The sequence below is a fragment of the Geotrypetes seraphini genome, chromosome 12 (genome assembly GCF_902459505.1).
Source record: "Geotrypetes seraphini chromosome 12, aGeoSer1.1, whole genome shotgun sequence".
In the NCBI taxonomy this organism is placed as follows: domain Eukaryota; kingdom Metazoa; phylum Chordata; class Amphibia; order Gymnophiona; family Dermophiidae; genus Geotrypetes; species Geotrypetes seraphini.
This window is the reverse complement of record NC_047095.1, coordinates 103,776,661-103,795,376: the sequence shown is the minus strand read 5'-3', so window position 1 is coordinate 103,795,376 and position 18,716 is coordinate 103,776,661. Positions and strand designations below refer to the sequence as shown.

At 40.9% G+C, this 18,716-nt stretch overlaps 1 protein-coding gene across 1 annotated transcript in view; it reads right to left on the bottom strand.

Annotated features, from left to right (window-relative positions):
* The window catches only part of LOC117346207 (vomeronasal type-2 receptor 26-like), a 32,915-nt gene extending 14,996 nt beyond the window's left edge, over positions 1–17,919 (bottom strand). Inside the window, exons 1-2 of the mRNA XM_033915608.1 lie at positions 17,476–17,919; positions 8,904–9,131 (exon numbers count right to left, since the gene is read on the bottom strand). Of these exons, the coding sequence (XP_033771499.1) occupies positions 8,904–9,131; positions 17,476–17,919 (672 nt within the window). The remainder of the gene's footprint in view (positions 1–8,903; positions 9,132–17,475) is intronic.
* Positions 17,920–18,716: the final 797 nt, after the last annotated feature.

Genomic DNA, 18,716 nt, shown 5'->3' with positions numbered 1-18,716 from the left:
AAGTTACAGGGAAATACTTTTAAATCAATAGGAGGCCATTTTTTTCATTCAGAGAATAGTTAAGCTCTGGAATGCATTGCCAGAGGTTGTGGTAAGAGTGGATAGTGTAGCTGGTTTTATGAAGGGTTTGGACATCTTCCTGAGGGAAAAGATCATAGTCTGTTATTAAGAAAGACATGGGGAAGCCACTGCTTGCCCTGGATTGGTAGCATAGAATGTTGCTACTCTTTGATTTTGGTCAGGTACTAGGCACCTGAATTGGCCATCATGAGAATGGGCTACTGGGCTTGATGGATCTTTGGTCTGGCCCAGATATACCAATTTTACTACACACTTACACATAGAGCCCTCATAATCTAAACTGTGGCACAGGCTTGACACTTTCTTGGTAAAATGTCTATTTCCATCATCCACAATTTATTAAAACAGAACATAATCTATACATCATCAGAATAAATGTAGTATTATTATCCTATTGCCCTAGTTCTCTGCCCAATCAGCTGAGAAAATCATTAAAGAAGATGGTGAAAAGGGAACCCAGGGGGATCCCACAATCTTGGAACCAGGTTCAGGAAGTTTTTTCCATGCCTAATTATGTAATAAAATCTGAGTTTTAAAATTAAGGAAGAGCATTCTCAGACATTTCCAGTGACACCAGAGGGATAAAAATACATAGAAATATCTTGTGGTTTTCTGAACCAAACACTATCATTAAATCTAATTAGGTCATGCATTTGATATATTGTTTTTCTATGGAACAACCAACTTAGCTTATGCTGTATGTTATATTCAGGTACTTTGCATGCTCCTAGTGGGCTAACAATCTAAGCCTTGCAACTGGGGCAATAGAGTGTTAAGGGACCTTCCCAGGGTCAAAGGGCATCACAGTGAGAAATGAAACAAATTCCCTTGGTTCTCAGCTCATTGTGCTAACCATAATAATAATAATAATAATAATAACAGCTTATATACCGCAATACCGTGAAGTTCTATGCGGTTTACAAAGATTAAGCAAAGGTACAAATTGATTGACTTTAAGAGGGGAGGAAGAAAGAGGGTTAATAGGACAGGAAATCCATTTTTGAGGAGAGAGTGATCAATAGAACAAGTTAATCGCTATAGAGGGGAGAGAGAAGAGAGGATCAGTTGTCTAGATATTTTAGGAACAGGTGTGTTTTCAGATGTTTCCTAAATTCCTCATAAATAGTGGGCGAAAGCAATTGTTCTAGGTCTTTACCCCATGATGCTGCTTGGTGCGAGAGAAGATGTTCATGGTGTTTTTTCAGTTTACAACCTCTCACTGGGGGGGAAACGAAGTTGGAATGTGAGCTTCTCTTATGTCTGTTGGCTGAGAAGACGAAAAGGTCAGTTATATATTTAGGGGCAAGTCCGTGTAGTGCTTTGAAGCAGAAGCAGGCAAATTTAAACTTTACGCGCGCCTCCATTGGCAGCCAATGCAGCTGCCGGTAGTAGGGTGTCATGTGGTCAAACTTCCTCAGCCTAAAGATCAGTTTGACCGCTGCATTTTGCATCAATTGTAAACGCTGCATGTTCTTTTGGGAAATTGCTAAATAGGCAATGTTACAGTAGTCAAGTAGACTCAGTACGAGGGATTGGACTAGGGTTCTGAATGCCGCTGTATCGAAATAAGCTTTAATGGATCTGAGTTTTCAGAGAGTGAAAAATCCCTTTCTGATCAAGGAGTCCACCTGGTCTCTCATGGTTAGGCACTGATCCAAAGTTACACCTAGTATCTTTATGGTAGGTTGGATAGGGTAATTAAGATTATTGATACATAGTGGTGATTTGGTGTCAAGCGGATGTGGCGAAGCAACGAAGAAAGTTGTCTTTTCTGAATTAAGTTTGAGCCTAAAGGTTGTCATCCAGTGCTCCATCACGTTTATGGCTTCTGAAGCTTTAGGAATAGTTTCAGAGATAGAATTAACGAATGGGATGATGATCGTAAAATCATCTGCATAACTAAATAGTTTTATCCCCAACTGGGTTAGCTGCGTGCCTAGTGAGGACATGTAGACGTTGAAGAGCAATGGAGATAGCGGAGACTCTTGTGGCACACCGGATGGATTGCTCCAGGTATCTGAAAGTTCATAATTAAAACGTACTTGATAAGGCTACTCCTTTACTTCTTAACAGAAAAGTCTTATCTTTCTTTCTAGAATTTGCCTTAGTTCAGTAACCATAGCAAGAAAGCAGGTTCCTGTGCCTTTTTGAAAAACTGACTGCATTGAATCTAAGGTACTAATGGGGCATTTGTGAAAATTAAAAACATCCCAAAAACCCACCTAAGTCAGCACTTGGATGTCCTGCTTGCCAGGGAATCTAAGTGCTGATTTTCATAAATGTTTTTTTGGATGTCAAGCAGACATTTGGTTCACTGTGCATCCAGAGTCCAAAGGGGCATGATGGGAGGATTTCTTTGGATGAGCTTAGATTTGAATGTCCTGAAGCTATAATTAAATAATTTGCAGGATGTCCTGGATGGAACTTAGATGTGATTAGCTAGACTTGTTTTAGAAGCATCCAATTACCAAAAAGGTGCCCAAAACTGAACAGGCCTTATTTTTATTATAGAAATCAATAACAGCATCATCAGAACAGATAGGTAAATCCACCAAACCTTCTGTAGAAGAATTAGCTACTTTCTTCAATGACAAAATTTAAAAAATAAGATCCTCATTTTCCTATGTTGAGATACAGCTGGTATCTCATCAGGAAAGTTATCATTGCAAGGTATGTTAAAAGGTACTGAAACATAGGAAAATGAGGACCTTATTTTTTAAATTTTGTCATTGAAGAAAGTAGCTAATTCTTCTACAGAAGGTTTGGTGGATTTACCTATCTGTTCTGATGATGCTGTTATTGATTTCTATAATAAAAATAAGGCCTGTTCAGTTTTGGGCACCTTTTTGGTAATTGGATGCTTCTAAAACAAGTCTAGCTAATCACATCTAAGTTTCATCCAGGACATCCTGCAAATGTTTTGATACAATAACAGAACATCAACTTAAGCAATTCTTCATTAAATTTGGTCAGAAAAATGTTTGCTAGATCCGGTTCTTTCATATCTTTTTTTGTAGCATTTCTTCCTATGTTATTACCTGGTTTATAATGCTGATCAACTATATCCTTACCAGTGGTGTTTTTACATCAGATATGGGACAAATTATACTTAACCCATTGTAAAAAAAATTCTGAATTAGATCCAGCAATAGCTCTTAGTTATTGCCTGGTCGCAAACATACCATTGTTAACAAAAATTTTAGAATCAATTGTCTCAAGACAACTGTTGGAATATTTAAATAAGTTTTCAATACTTCTTCCATTTCAGTTTGGTATCCGCCCAAATTATAGCAATAATTTTATTTTTATAATTTATTTTCTTGAATACCACCCAACCAATAGTTCTGGGCAGTTCACAACAGGAAAATACTGAGATATTTCAGAACATGGTACAGTTTCATAGAACACACTATCTACCTATCTAGCACTATGTACGTATGTAGCACTGAAACTCTTCTTATTTCATTAGTTGCAAAGGTTCAACACTTTCTGGTCCACAGCCTTTGTGCTATCCTATTGCAGTTTGATCTTTTGGCAGCTTTTGATGTCATGGATCATGATATTCTTCCACAACTTTTGATGGATATTGGACTAGATTAAGGAGTTTTGAACTGGTTCAGGGGTTTCTTAAAACTACGTTCGTATCAAGTATACACTGAGAATAAATTTTCTTCTCCATGGTCCCCTGTTTATGGAGTACCTCAAGGATCTCTATAGTCACCCATATTATTCAATATATATATGGCATTGAAATATTTGAAATTATCTATCTCAGAATCAATTTTTATTTACGCTGGACATCTTTATTTTACTTGAAATGAACCCATTATTGTTGAATTTTACAGCAGATATTAATTCATGTATCTCTAGACTTCAAGATTGGGCCTCCTTTGTGCATATGAAGTTGATTGCTACTAAAACCAAATTGTTATGGTTTGGTCCTGTTACACACAATTTAACTTCTTCTATAAGATTAAGTTCAGATGACTCTCTAAAGATTGAATACTCATCTAGAATTCTGGACTTTATTCTGGATTTCACTCATTCTATGACAAACCAAATTAATAACATATCTAAAAAAATGTGGGGGTTTTTTAGTTTACAAATGTTGAGAGTTCGGTGCTTTTTTCATCAACATCATTTTACTTTACTGGTCCAGGCTATAATACTGGCTTATCTGGACTATGCTAATTCCCTCTATGTAGGTTTAAGTAAATGTAATTTGAAGAGATTACAGCTCATTCAGAATATGGCTGCCAAAATAATCTTTGGTAAAAATAAATATGATCATATTACTCCACTGTTGAAGGCATTGCACTGGCTTCCGATTTATTGGAGGGTCCAGTTTAAATGTGCAAATGTGATTTTTAAGAGTTTATATGGGATATTTTCCCCATTATTTCCTCTTTCTTTTAATTCTTATTGTCTTCAGTCTACAAGGAATATACATAAATTTAAATTAATGTTCCCTGCCATTAAAGGGATTCAGACTTTAGGTAGGCTTTCGCATTCTTTGCCATTCACTATGGTTAAAATCTGGAATGATCTTCCTTCAGTTATTAGAATTCTCTCTTCATTGACCTGCTTTAGAAAGACTTTGAAAATGTATCTATTTACAAAATATCTTACTGATAATCGATAGATATCCCTAGTTGACAACTCTTTGCTGACATTTACTGATTTTCCCTTCTATTATTGGGAATCACCCGGTATATAAGACTAAAGATTAGATTAGATTAGATGACCACTGGAGGGATTAAATATTGACCCTTCATACTCTCCCAATGATCACACACACCATTCCACCCCAAAAAATATGAATGAAAAAGTACACACCTGTCTCTAGAACAGCACACCAGATATAGGAAAACTTAATAAAATAGCACACAGGTGCCTTAAGTAGCCTGGTGAATGGGCTAGTGAACAATAATAAGGTGAATATGAGCCCAAAGGTCACCATAATCAGTACATTTATGGTAGAAAATCTGATGCCACTAAACTCCATCCAAACCCTACTCTACTGCCATACTGTATAGGAGCTACCTCCAGTTATAAAGGCTATTGGGGGTAATAGACAGGTGGATATTATAAGTATTAGAATATCTTAGGGGGAGTTACCCTAAATTATAATGGGGTTATGGTGAGATGTACATGTGTCACCCTTTATGTGAAGTCTGGTTGGTCAGTCCATTACAAGGATTGCCCATCCTATGTCCAAATTCATTTCCAACTTGGACATTTATGGGGTCAAATGGGGTAGAACTTTGTTACATTTTTGTGGTGGTCTGGATATCCCAACAGCCTGGATTTCCACATTGACAGACATCTAGCAGTTTAGGTTTTAAAAATGGCCTTTTCTATGCTTCTAAATGTGGGTGTTTTGCTGGAAACATACAAATTCAGATATAGATGTCCTTTCAAAAATGGCCCTCTGTACATCAAAGTTAATCTTGTGTAGACCTAAACCACAACCTTTAACTTCAAAAAAGGGAATTATGACAGCATGAAAGTCATGGTTAAAAAACGACTCATGAAAAAGGAAGCCGGAATTAAAACGGTCGATCAAGCATGGTCCCTACTAAAAAATACCATCACCGAAGCTCAGAATCTCTACATTCCGCTGATATCTAAAGGAAGGCAAAACAAGAACAAAGGAGAACCAGCTTGGCTAACTAAAGGGGTGAAGGATGTTGTAAGGGATAAGAGGGACTCATTCAAAAAATGGAAACACGAACGAACAACGGAGGCCTGGAACAGTCATAAGGTCGACCAGAAAAATTTCACAAGGCGGTAAGAGATACCAAAACGGCCTATGAGGAAAAGATAGCGCAAGAAGCCAAAAACTTCAAGCCCTTTTTTAGATATATAAAAGGTAAAAAACCAGCAAGAGAGGCAGTAGGCCCTCTTGACGACCAAGGAATGAAAGGGTGCATTAAAGAAGACAAACAGATTGCAGATAGGCTAAATTCATTCTTTGCCTCTGTCTTTACTAATGAGGATACTACAACAATGCCAGAAACAAAGAGAATATTCAGGGGAGACATAGAGGATAGCCTCACCTCAGTGAATGTGGATTTGGACATGATATACTATCAGATTGCCAAATTAAAAAGTGACAAATCCCCTGGACCGGATGGAATTCACCCGAGAGTATTAAAGGAGCTTAAGGTAGAAATTGGAGAGCAATTACAAACCCTAGCTAACATGTCAATCAGAACCGGGCAAATACCTGATGACTGGAAAATAGCGAATGTCATCCCAATCTTCAAAAAAGGATCGAGAGAAGAACCAGGCAACTATAGACCTGTGAGTCTTACGTCGGTTCCTGGGAAGATGGTTGAAACACTAATCAAGGATAGCATAATGCAACATCTGGAAAATCATGACCTGATGAGAGCTAGTCAACACGGCTTCAGGAAGGGGAAGTCATGTTTGACGAATTTACTTCAATTTTTTGAGAAGGTGAACAAACTAATCGACAGAGGAGACCCGGTGGATATAATTTATTTGGACTTCCAGAAAGCGTTCGACAAGGTCCCGCTTGCAAGGCTTATGAGGAAACTACAAAGTCACGGAATAGAAGGGGACGTGCTCAGATGGATAGATAAATGGCTAGAGAACAGATTGCAGAGGGTAAACATAAATGGGAAATTCTCGGACTGGGAGAAGGTGACTAGCAGCGGGCCCCAGGGCTCGGTTCTTGGGCCCATCTTATTCAATATCTTCATAAATGACCTGGAAGAGGAAACAACAAGCAACATAATCAAGTTTGCTGATGACACAAAACTATGTTGGGCAGTTGGGTCACAAAAGGACAGAGAAGATCTCCAGAATGATCTAAACCAGCTGGAGGAATGGGCAGAAAAGTGGCAGATGAAGTTTAACATAGACAAATGCAAGGTGATGCACCTGGGTAAGAAAAATAGGGAACATAAATATAAAATGTTAGGTGTAACATTGGGCACAAGCGAACAAGAAAGGGATCTGGGGATGCTGATAGACAGGAACCTGAAGCCGTCAGCTCAATGCACAGCAGTGGCAAAGAAAGCAAACAGAATGTTGGGCATGATAAAGAAGGGGTCATGAGTAGATCGGCGGCCGTTATAATGCCGTTTTACAGAGTGATGGTCAGACCACACTTGGAATACTGTGTCCAACACTGGTCTCCATACCTAAAAAAGGATATAACACTGCTGGAAAGGGTACAGAGGTGAGCCACGAAGCTAATAAAAGGTATGAAAAATTTGAGCTACAAAGAACACCTCAGAAAACTGGGATTGTTCACCCTCGAAAAGAGGAGATTGCGAGGGGATATGATAGAGACTTTTAAAATACTAAAAGGATTTGACATACTAGAGCAAAAAACATCGTTATTCACTTTGTCAAATGTGACAAGGACAAGAGGTCATGGACTAAAACTGAGGGGCAGCATGCTCAGGACAAATGTCAGGAAGTTCTGTTTCGCACAGCGAGTGGTGGACGCTTGGAATGCTCTCCCAGAGGAGTTTGTGACGGAGACTACCATTCTGGGTTTCAAGCGAAAGTTGGATGCACACCTCCTTGCAAAACATATTGAGGGATACGAGTAATCAGGTTCTCCTTCTGGGAACACCTGGCTTGGCCTCCACGTGTGCGGGTCGCCAGACTAGATGGACCTAAGGTCTGATCCGGTGAAGGCATTCTTATGTTATGTTATGTTATGTTATGATTATCTTGGAGAAGAAGCTAAGGTGTTCTTGCTACAGTGAAGCATGGCTATATTCACATCCAATAAGGGCTCCTTTTACTAAGGTGCATTAGCGTTTTTAGCGCATGCACAAAATTACCGCATGCTAAACTGCGCGGTACGCTTCTAGAATAACGCCAACTCAATGCTGGCATTAAGGTCTAGTGCATGCGGCAATTTAGCGTACACTATTCCGCACGTTAAGGCCCTAACGCACCTTAGTAAAAGGAGCTCTAAATCTTAGATTTCAAATACTATTTTATTTTTACTGATTTTCTTTTATGTAAGATAGCTACTGGGGAATGGCCTGCCAATCCATCACTCATATGCTTGTTTCCCACTGTCTGCAAAGTGCTCCACTAGCTCAGAACAAGGAGATTTTGTAAATGGCTGGTAGCTCACTATTGTTTTTCTTGTTGTTGTTGTCTCAAGTAACTGTGCTCCTTTTCTCACTGAATCTCTCTCCCACCAACATCTGGTGCACTGCCACTGACCTCTCTCTCTATTCACCATTATGTAGTTCATTGATCACCAACATTAGCAGCTGCTTGCTTCCTGGGGATGGTTTAGAGTTGGAGTCCCTGGTCCTGGTTTGTCACTTATACCCCTTGAGCTTCTTGTTCTGTATAGCCTTTGCTATAGAAGAAGACCAGGGAGAGGAAGACAGCTAAGGACACTCCATCCATCTGATATGCTTCCTTTAGAGAAGAGGTTGAGACCTTCCATACCTCTGGGAGTGAGAGTAAGAATAGCCTTACTGGGTCAGACCAAAGGTCCATCAATCCCAGTAGCCCGTACTCACAGTGACCAATCCAGGTCACTAGAACTTGACCAAAACCCAAAGTACCTGGCCTAAACCAAGTAGATGAAGCTACCTTTTACAGGATTGATGGTTTTAGATCTGGCAATATAATTGCTCTGGAAAAGAGAAGTTAATTAATTCAATCCTATTTTCAAGTTTTACCACTCTGTTGTATTGGTATAAAATAGAATTTGTAGCAGTAAATCACATAAAAAAATATATCATAACCGAATAGCAACATGCATAATATGATTTGATGTTTTCCATCATGATCTCACATTACATATATCTGACCTGAGTAAATGCACTCTCCCACATGATTGCCTTCTCATTGATGGTGAATTCCTGCCCCGAGAGAGCATATGGGTTATAACTTCCAACAATGTCATTCCTCGCTGTTCTATTGGGTAGAAATACTTCATGCACAATTAAATAACCAATGGAGAAATCACCATTCTCATCAAAAAAGCTCTCTTCACCCAGAAAATTCTTGAAGCGGACACTCTTCAAATGATGATGAAGCTAAAGAATGAGGGATGGATTTTCAGTAGTATCCCTAAATTCCAGATTATTCATTATCAATCTCATACAAATCCAGCATAATGTTTATTTATGTTCTTGTTATGAAATATGTAGAAATAAAAGGAGCCAACTTTTGAAAATGGGGGGTTCTCAACAAATTTCCCCTCACCCAGCAGAGAGGAAAAAAAGGAAAAACATAATGCATCTTGTAGCATGACCGTCCCATTGGGTACAGCAGGGACCGGCTTACACCACTAATACAACCCCAGCATGCTTCCCCAAGAAGGAGGAAGTCCCTGTATTGGTGGGCTTACTCAGCTTATAATAGTCAGAATGGTCCATAATAGGTAAGCTTTCAAAAATCAAACAGAATTTATGTAGCATTCAGGTTTATCAGAAAATACAAAACAAAATGGATCCTGAAGTACCATCAACAATGCAACAACAACAACAAAAAACCCAGACTTTCACTTACCAGCCTGGTCTGGTAAACACCCTGAGTGTTCAGTTCATGTCCCAGGTAAGTCCTGCTAATTTCCAGCAACAGCAAAAGCATGAATCACAACATCATCATTATGCAGTTCTTTAGTCAGCAGAAAAAAAAAACATTTCATTTCTGGCATTGAGGATCTTCACTCCTCCCAATGCTCCAAGGAGCGCAAGGTTGGTGGATTTACCAAATCAGCACTTTGCCAAAACAAAATGCAAAAACCCCACAAAATCCTCCACAAAGGTGATGGGCAAATCCTGCCCCCAACCTTAAGGTCTCTCAAGCTCAAATGAGGATAAAACAAACTGTCCAGGTAGCATTAGTCTTAGCTCTGCTTAACTGCAACAGAACTCCTGCCAGCAGTGGCAGCCATCTTAAAGGGGCAAAAAATCCTTCAGCAAAACAAGCAATTCACTGGCAAGTTTCAAGGGCTAAACTTTCCCCCTCTAAAAGTTCTCGCAAGACCACAAACATTCCAGTAGGACTTGCAGTTATCAAACTTCCTTAGAAGCAAGAAATTACCCCCAGCAAACAAAAAACAAAACTCATGCAGGCAAAAAAAAATCTGGGCTCTGAAAGTGGTAGCTCAGGCAGGGCATTCCAATCCATAGCTTCAGGCAAATTGTCCTCTTGGACATCCTCTCTTGCCTCGGGTGTCTGCATTTCTATATCATCTGGTTGCTGGGGTTGTGAAGGCTCCTCCAACATAGGAGCTTCCCTGGGCTGCCTCCTTGTCTGTGGTTCCCAGCCCTCTAAATGCTGCAGAACTATAGAGCCATGCCCAGCCCTGTGCGGGGGATGGTCTCTGTTGAGCTCTGGCTGCCTCTAAGAACATAAGCCTGTTTAGCCAGCAATTTCAAGATGTCTTCCCTGTCTTCCCTTGCCTTTAAAGGCATCCATCTTGAAATGCGACTTGAGTTCTGTTGGGGCTCAGCCCGATCTCTATATTCCTGATCCTGGTCTGCAGGGACACACTGAACAGTCCTAACCAGCTTAACAGGGTTGTTTATGTATCTCCTAACTGGCACAAGGCTGGTATGGGAGTAGGGCTTGTGACAATCTGTAGTAAATGGTAATGACGACCACCCTGTATTTAATATTAAGAGCAGGGGCAGAGGATATGGCCAAATCAAAAGCTAGGGTCCAATCACTCTCTTTTTTTTCCCCTTCCAGCATGTCAGCATCATACTCTCTCCCTCCCTCCAGTCAAGCCATTTTATAGGAATTTTCTCCAACCAATCCCTCTCTTCTCTCAGCCCATCTACATCATGCTCTATCCCCAAATTTTGTTTCAAATTTTCCCTAAGTTCATCTCCCTTCCCATCATTATCCTAAAAGTACGAACAAATCTTCAAACCAAATAGTTTGTCTGGCTTACTGCAACACAGCTCCTGACTCCTTTGCAAAACCTTTAAGCAAGAGTCAGACTACTCTAGACTTCATTGAATTTCTACACTAGTCTATCTATCTTCTATCCTATATAATAAAACGCTAGCCGCGCATGCACACTCAAACTTTCGTGTTCTGTATTCCTTGTTCCATGTTCTGTAGGTCCGTGGCCAAGCAGGAGTGTGCATGCGTGAGTCCCCAGCTCCTACCTACACTCGCAGCACTGGCCGCCATTGCTGGACTCCCTGCTCTTCGGTAACTCAGTTCTCCCGATGTCTTGCCGCCCCTCCCCCTTCCCGTGGTCCCAACTCCAAACCTGCTACACTTGCAGCACTGGCCGCCATTGCTGGACTCCCTGCTCTTCGGTAACTCAGTTCTCCCGATGTTTTGCCGCCCTCCCCCTTCCTGTGTTCCCAACTCCAAACCTGCCTACTCCAGCAGCCTGCAGTACTCTGCACACGCTGCTTCAGGCCCTTCTATTGCCCTGATTTATTCTGGCATTCTCTGATGACATCATCAGAGACGTGGCAGAGTAAATCAGGGCAGTAGAAGGCCCCGAAGCAGCGTGTGCAGAGTGCTGCAGGCTGGAATCGGCAGGTTTGTTGGGACCGCGGGAAGGAAAGGGAAGGAGGGGCGGCAACGAACTAAAGAAGCTGGCTAGACCGTGAGAAGGGAAAGGGGGGAAGGGAAAATGCTGCTGCTGCACAGGGAAGTGGTGTGGAGGGAGGGAAATGGAGAGGGCGGGAATGCTGCTGTGGCTGCACAGGGAAGTGGGGGGAGAGAAATGCTGCTGCATAGGAGGCTGGGAGAGAGACAGACAGATAGAAAGAAAGACAAACAGCGGGAGGAAGGGAGACAGAAAGAAAAGAAGAAAGACACAGGGACAGGGAGAGACAGAAAGACAGACAGACAAAGGGGGCGGGAGGGAGAGAGAGACAGAAATAAAGAAAGACAGTCAGACATATATTCTAGCACCCGTTAATGTAACGGGCTTAATGACTAGTCCTCTATAATAATCTTTTAAGTATGCATGCACACTTAGGAGGCTGTGTTACCAGACATCGTGCTGTGTCCCTCTGTGGCAGTATTCTATCTGCGGCACGCAGCGTCTAGAAGCGGCTGGCAGTGCGCAATGGCTTGAGGTGCATGCACTGGCTTGCGCCAGCTATCAATGTGTGCAGGAATTTGACCGACGATGGCGGTTTCACTCCAGATAGCTAGAGGAATGGGTGGAGGGTATTGTGCAGGTCCTGCAAGATGTCCCAACCTGGTAATAATTCACAAATGCTCAGAGAAGTGAAGGGGGAGAGGGAAAGGGGGATGCTTTAGGGAGGGATCTGCTGGGAGGCAGACAGCAATCATTCTTTGCTCTGTGAGGGGAGAAGCAGAAGGAGGCCATGGAGCAGGCAGGCATGGCACAACAGGGGGAGAGGGAAAAGAGGTTGCTTTGGGAGGAGGGTGTGCTGGGGCAGACAGCAATCATGCTTTGCTCTGGGATGGGGGAAACAGAAGGGGGCCATGGAGCATGCAGGCATGGCACAACAGGGGGGCCAGAGGGAGAGAGAAAGGGCTTTGGGTAGAGGGGTGTGCTGGGGGCCAGAGAGCAATCATGCTTTGCTCTGAGAGGGGGGAACAGAAGGGGGCCATGGAGCAGGCAGGCATGGCACAACAGGGGGCCAGGGGAGAGGGAAAAGGGAATGACAGACAGACAGGGGGCTAGGGAGAGACACAGACAGAAAGAATAACAGACAGGGGGCCAGAGAGACAGACAGAAAAGAAGACAGACAGCATTCAAGGAGAGAGAGACAAAGAAAAAAGACAGACAGACCGACAGTGGCCAAGGAGAGATAGACAAAGAAAAAAAGACAGACAGCGTCCAAGGAGAGAGAGACAAAGAAATAAAGACAGACAGACAGCGTCCAAGGAGAGTGAGACAAATAAAAAAGACAGACAGACAGCAGCCAAGGAGAGAGAGAAAGAAAGAAAGACAGGCACACGCATCTATTCTAGCACCCATTAATATAATATAAGATGCGTATGGTGATTATGAGCAGTAAAAATTTGACATTCTTATTTACATTTTCGGTTTTTTTCTTTTTTTAAAAAAAAAAAATAAAAAAAAACAGCCATCTTTTTCCCACCTTTCGTTTTTTTCCTTTTATGTTTATTCCTCTCCTCTATCAAAATTGTAACTATTTCCCTATTTTTCCTCACATGTCGTGTTTGTTTTACCTTCACATTATTGTGAATTTAGGTTTTTTGAGTTGTTTGGAAAGTATGTTTCTTGTCTATACAACAAATCTGTTTTTATGTCATTTTTAATATTGTACTTGTTTCATTTATTAATACATGTTATTTTTTATTGTACATCGCCTAGCAAATTTATAGGCGATTCATCAAGACTTAATAAACTTGAAACTTGAAACTTGAAACTTTAAAGACTAGTATGAGATAAAGGGCTAAGCTGGCTGGTGACATTCACACTTCTGCCAGGAACCAATCCACAGCATAGAGCAGGGGTAGGTCCTCAAGAGCCATATTCAAATCAGGTTTTCAGGATTTTCCCAATGAATATGCATGAGATCTATTTGTATGCACTGCTTTCAATGCATATTCATTGAAGAAATCCTGAAAACCCAAATGGAATACGGCTTTCGAGGACCAGAGTTCCCTATCCCTGGCATAGAGTATAAAATTAACTCACTCATAGGCCAATAAGCAGCCAACTGATACACACATCAAAAGTTTTAAAAATGCTAAAAGCCTACATGATAAGGCCTCCTCATAGCAGGTGCCAAAGCATCCTTCGCAAGCTTCTGGAACAAGCTTCTCCCTTCTTCCACCAGGAACTCAGCATTACAGTTTACTCTGGATCTGCCTCCAGTGCTCAAAAATGGAACAATTGAATACCAGAGAGAACATCAGCAATTTCATTAGTAGAACCTGGGACATTCAGCTTTTTTCTCATGTGACTCATTCTACTTAGCTGAGACAAGTTATTTTTAGCCTTTACATGTCAGCTGACATCAATTGGTGGAATGTTTTGTTTAAAATTTATTTGTAAATGTTTAGTTACATTGGAAGGTAAGAACTATATATATATATATATAATTTTTTTTTAGCCAGATCATTTGGAGTCCCATTGCTGATATAAATTTGATGACATAAGCTTCATTTGTTTTAGGCAGATGTCTGTTAACATTGGGTGAGCAGACCATGAGCCTGATATTTGGGGTGGGGGTGGGGGGAAATTTAGTTGGAGATGAAAGTCAAAAGGTGTTTGGGAAATGGTGGTTGGAAGAATTAAGAAAGGCTAATCCAGGACTACAAAAGAGTTAAAGAGAATGAGGAATTAGGAAAGATGAGGGGATTGGATGGTGGCCTGTAGAGAAAGGGAGAGGGGTGATTAGTGGAGTTGGTATGAAGGGGAGGAGAAGGAGATGAGGAAAGTGTTGAGAGATTAAGTGGGAAGCATTGTTTTTAGAGTTGGCAAGGGCAGAAGAAATCTGTGAGTAAAAAGGACTGTCCCACCTGGCCCACCCCCTTTTAGAGGGAGTTGTGGAGGGTTAGGTAGGGTTATCGTCAGTCACAGTGGGTTGAAGAGAAAGGGTTAGAGGGAGAAAGTGTCAGTTACATTATTCTTCAAAATCTTGGGAATTCACTGATATTTTTAAGTTGGGTCTCATGTGTGATACCACCATGAGACAGGGCATGGCATTGAAGTACTGCAGGCTATGTATTTTGGGGTGATAAAAGTTAAATTGTGGTAATAGATAGCTAGTGTGGTACTGCCTAGTTGTGGAGGAAGTCGTTGGCATTGAATGATGATCTGTTTTATGTTATGATTGTTAGGTTATGTTGATTGTAAATAAAGCTGCGGCCAGTGTTTTGCCACTAAATGTGGAGTAAGTAATTACTTTGGGAGTGGCAAATGGATTTTGTGAGCATCAATGTTAATTTAGCAAGCTTCTTCTTCTCGGATAAATTGGGGAGGGTTTTAGTTAGTGGATTAAAAGTTGACATTGACATCTAGCATTGTATTAGCCAGTGATTACTTTTTGAAATTATTTTCTTTTTAATTTTTCTCTCCTTTCCTCTCATGATGTTGACTATTTCATTACAATAATGATTAATAATATTTACTTTTTTCTGAATTTCTTAACCATTTGGTTGGGGGGATTTTATTGTGAACACATTTCAACAATTACAAATGTGATTTCCCATTCAATAGTTTTCAATGTAGCTTTCATTCATTTCACGCAAGTGATGCCATCACATTTTGCTTTTTAAACAGTTCAGCCACTCAGACTTCGCACTGTGATTAATGTTGGAGTTATATGGTTCATATGAACTTCAAGGGTTCCTGATAAAGGGGCTCAGCACCCTGACACCAAGGGCTCCTATTACAAAGGTGCGCTAAGCATTTTAACGCATGCTAACCACACGCTAAACGCTGTGTCCATGTTAGTCTATGGACACATTAGCATTAGCGCATGCTAAAATGCATAGTGCACCTTAGTAAAACAGGGGGCAAGTCTGGTTGAGCCAGATACTATTTGTACCACTCCAGGGAAGTGCATGATTTGCCTTAGAATGCCGTCTTCCCTGAATGAATGACTAACACATACCTTTATAAAGCTAAGTCATGTTCTTTTTCTTTTTCTTTTTATATTTTAGTTTCCGGTGGACAAATTCGAGGTGCAGTACTTGCTAAATTGGATATTTGTAACTAATTTGAATCTTTGTTATTTTTCACTTTTCACTTTGTTTACACTTGCATTTGTTAAATGCACATGATGTGAATACCTATGATGGTATGACTTTCCCCGCAGGAAGGATTTCCTTATCGGACAGTGCTGGAGTTGTGGATTGCATTGGACTTATTCCCTTACAGGACTTTTTTTTCCTGTTTGCATTACACTTCACCCGCCAAATTCACAGGGGTCAGGGGCAAAGCTGGCTTGCGAATATGGAAAAATTATAAATAACTTTTATGGCCGACTCTGACCCACCCCGCCTCCCTCCTGCCTCCTGGACCTCTCCACAATGTACCTGGTGGCCTAGCGATGAAGCAGGGCAGGAGCTATCTCTCTATGCTCCTGTCCCCTACAGAGCCATCAACAAAAATGGCTGCCATGAGTTCCTGCTGTAGTCTCGTGAGACCACAGGAACTGACGGCAGCCATTTTGTTGATGGCTCTGCTTGGGGCAGGTGCATAGAAGATTGTTCCTGCCCCACTCCATCGCTAGGCCACCAGGTACAGTGTGGAGAGGTCCAGAAGGTGGGGTGAGTCAGGGTTTAAAAACTCACAAATAACTGAAGTCATGAGATCTACACCTGCAAATTTGAAGGGAGAAGTGTATATCTCATATTGAGGATTCACTTTATAATATAATTCATATGATATATGATATTTGATTTGACCTATGCTTAGCAAGTGCATCTCTCTAGATATTGTGTTTGTGTCTTTCTTTTTTTTTTAATTTATTTATAAGTTTTAAAAAAATATAAAGCAAGCATCAACACTTGTTTAAGCAAAACGAAAGGAAACAAAATACAAGGTAATATAGTATTAATGAAACAAAACATTCATAACTTCTTAGACCCCAACTTAAGATGCAGTGTGGTGGCCCAAAGCAAATAAGGACTTATGAATCCGACAAGCAATCATTGTAGCGAAGTAGGCTTTAACGGGTATTCTCTTCTACAGACTTATTGACCAAATCTAACCCTTGTTGATCTTCTTTAAGTCCAGAAACGACCGTAAATGGTCTGGAACAAGGAAAGTGTACTTCACTCCGAGGTATTTAATGAGGCATTTACATGGATATGCCAGTTGGAAATTTGCCCCCAAATCCTTTACTTCTTGTCTCATATTTAGGAAAAGTTTCCTCCTCTCTTGGGTTTCTTTGTTGACCTCCGGATAAATCCAAACCCGTTGACCCATGAAAGGATTCTGTGCGTTCCTGAAGTATAATTTCATTGTCGCATTTAGGTCTTGTTGAAACACAAACGAGACAAGCAGAGTTGCCCTCTCCTCAATATGCACCAACGGTGATTTCAAAATATCTGAAATATTGCCTAAGTCCATTTGAGCCTGATTATGAGGCTCCGTTACATTTTCTTCAACGCCTTTTTTTTTTTTTTAGAAGAAATTGGTAAGTAGTAAATCTTATTTAATGGCGGAAACATTTCAGTGTGAAGTTTAAATTCTGTGTAAGAAAATTTCTAAACATTTCAACCGGTGATATGTCCAATGTTTTGGGGAAATTCAATAGTCTTAGATTTAGTCTCCTATTATAATTTTCCAGTTGTTCTATCTTTTTATGTACCATTAATTTGTCTTTTATTAAAGTTTCATTAACAGCTTTTAAAGATGTAATATCCTCATTAACTTGGAGAAACTTCTGATCCGTCTTTTTTAATATCATCTATTGTTTTAACTAGAGAGTTAACTGTGCCTACCAAGTTAGTAGTTTCTTCTGTAGACTTCCGAATTGTCCCATCCATTTTCTGGAGCAGTCTCCAGACATCCACAAGGGAGACCTCTGAGGGAGTTGAAGCAAAAACTTTAACTCCTAGTTGTTTGTTTTCCACTGCGGTATCGAGTCCGGCTGCACTTCCCTCATGAAGGAGAACTCCTGCAACCTCCAGGGTATCAGGGGTTCCTTCAAGCCCAGACGTCTCCGTCGCAGGACACAGAGGAGTAGAGAGGTCGGGAGGGGAGAGAGAAACTTCTGGCTCCGGCGTGCCAACCAAGTCCCGAGAAGGCGATGCCACGGCCCTCCACACTCCGATTTCAGAAGGAGGTCTAGCTGGGAAGTCGAGGAGCATCTGGCGCCTCGGCGTAGATGTGCCCAAAGGTAAGGGGCCCATTCGGACAGTGCCTTTGCGCTTAATATGAGGCATATTTACGAAGAAATTCAGAGATCTCAAAACTCGACCTCACCCAGCATAGCACACCGCCGCCATCTTGGGTCCCACCTCCATGATCGAACTCTTCGTGTTTGTGTCTTTCAAACAATATATTTTTGGGTTCTGCATTGTGTCGGAAATTTTTTTATGACAAAATTTTTTAAAAATGAACTTGGCACATGTTGAGCCAACAAAACACATTTCAGACAGACAATGAAGTACAATTAGTCATAGTAACTCCACAAGCCATGGACAATGAGCCAAATGCATAATCAGTGCCCTAACTACCACCTCATTATTGGAATGTACCACAATTTGTCTATTTCAAAACTGATCACCCCATAACCTCAATACCACTAACACTGGAAAAAGTTCCAAAAGTGCAATCCTATGACACCGACCCTTCCATTTCTAAGTCTCATGCTCACCAATCCCCTTTAAAGAAGGTACCAAAACCACCTCCCCAGCCATATCTGTAAAAAAACCCCTCTAAATACCAATTTGAGACTGGAGGATCTGACCACAGCTGTATACCATTGAAGGATCTCAAAAATAAATCCCAAAGATGCAGATCCTCCTTCACAGTCACAGGAAAGCAAACTCAGTGATACAGCTTCTGCAAACAGTGAGAAAAAACACCCTTGTGGAATGTGACCTGAAAATTTTAACTTACCCAGAAGACTCTGAATCTGCCTCAACATTATCTTTTTCATCTGATATGTCCTCATGCAATGACTCTACCTTTGCATTGGGAAATTAGAATAAAAACCTCAGAGTCTAGCTCAATTCCC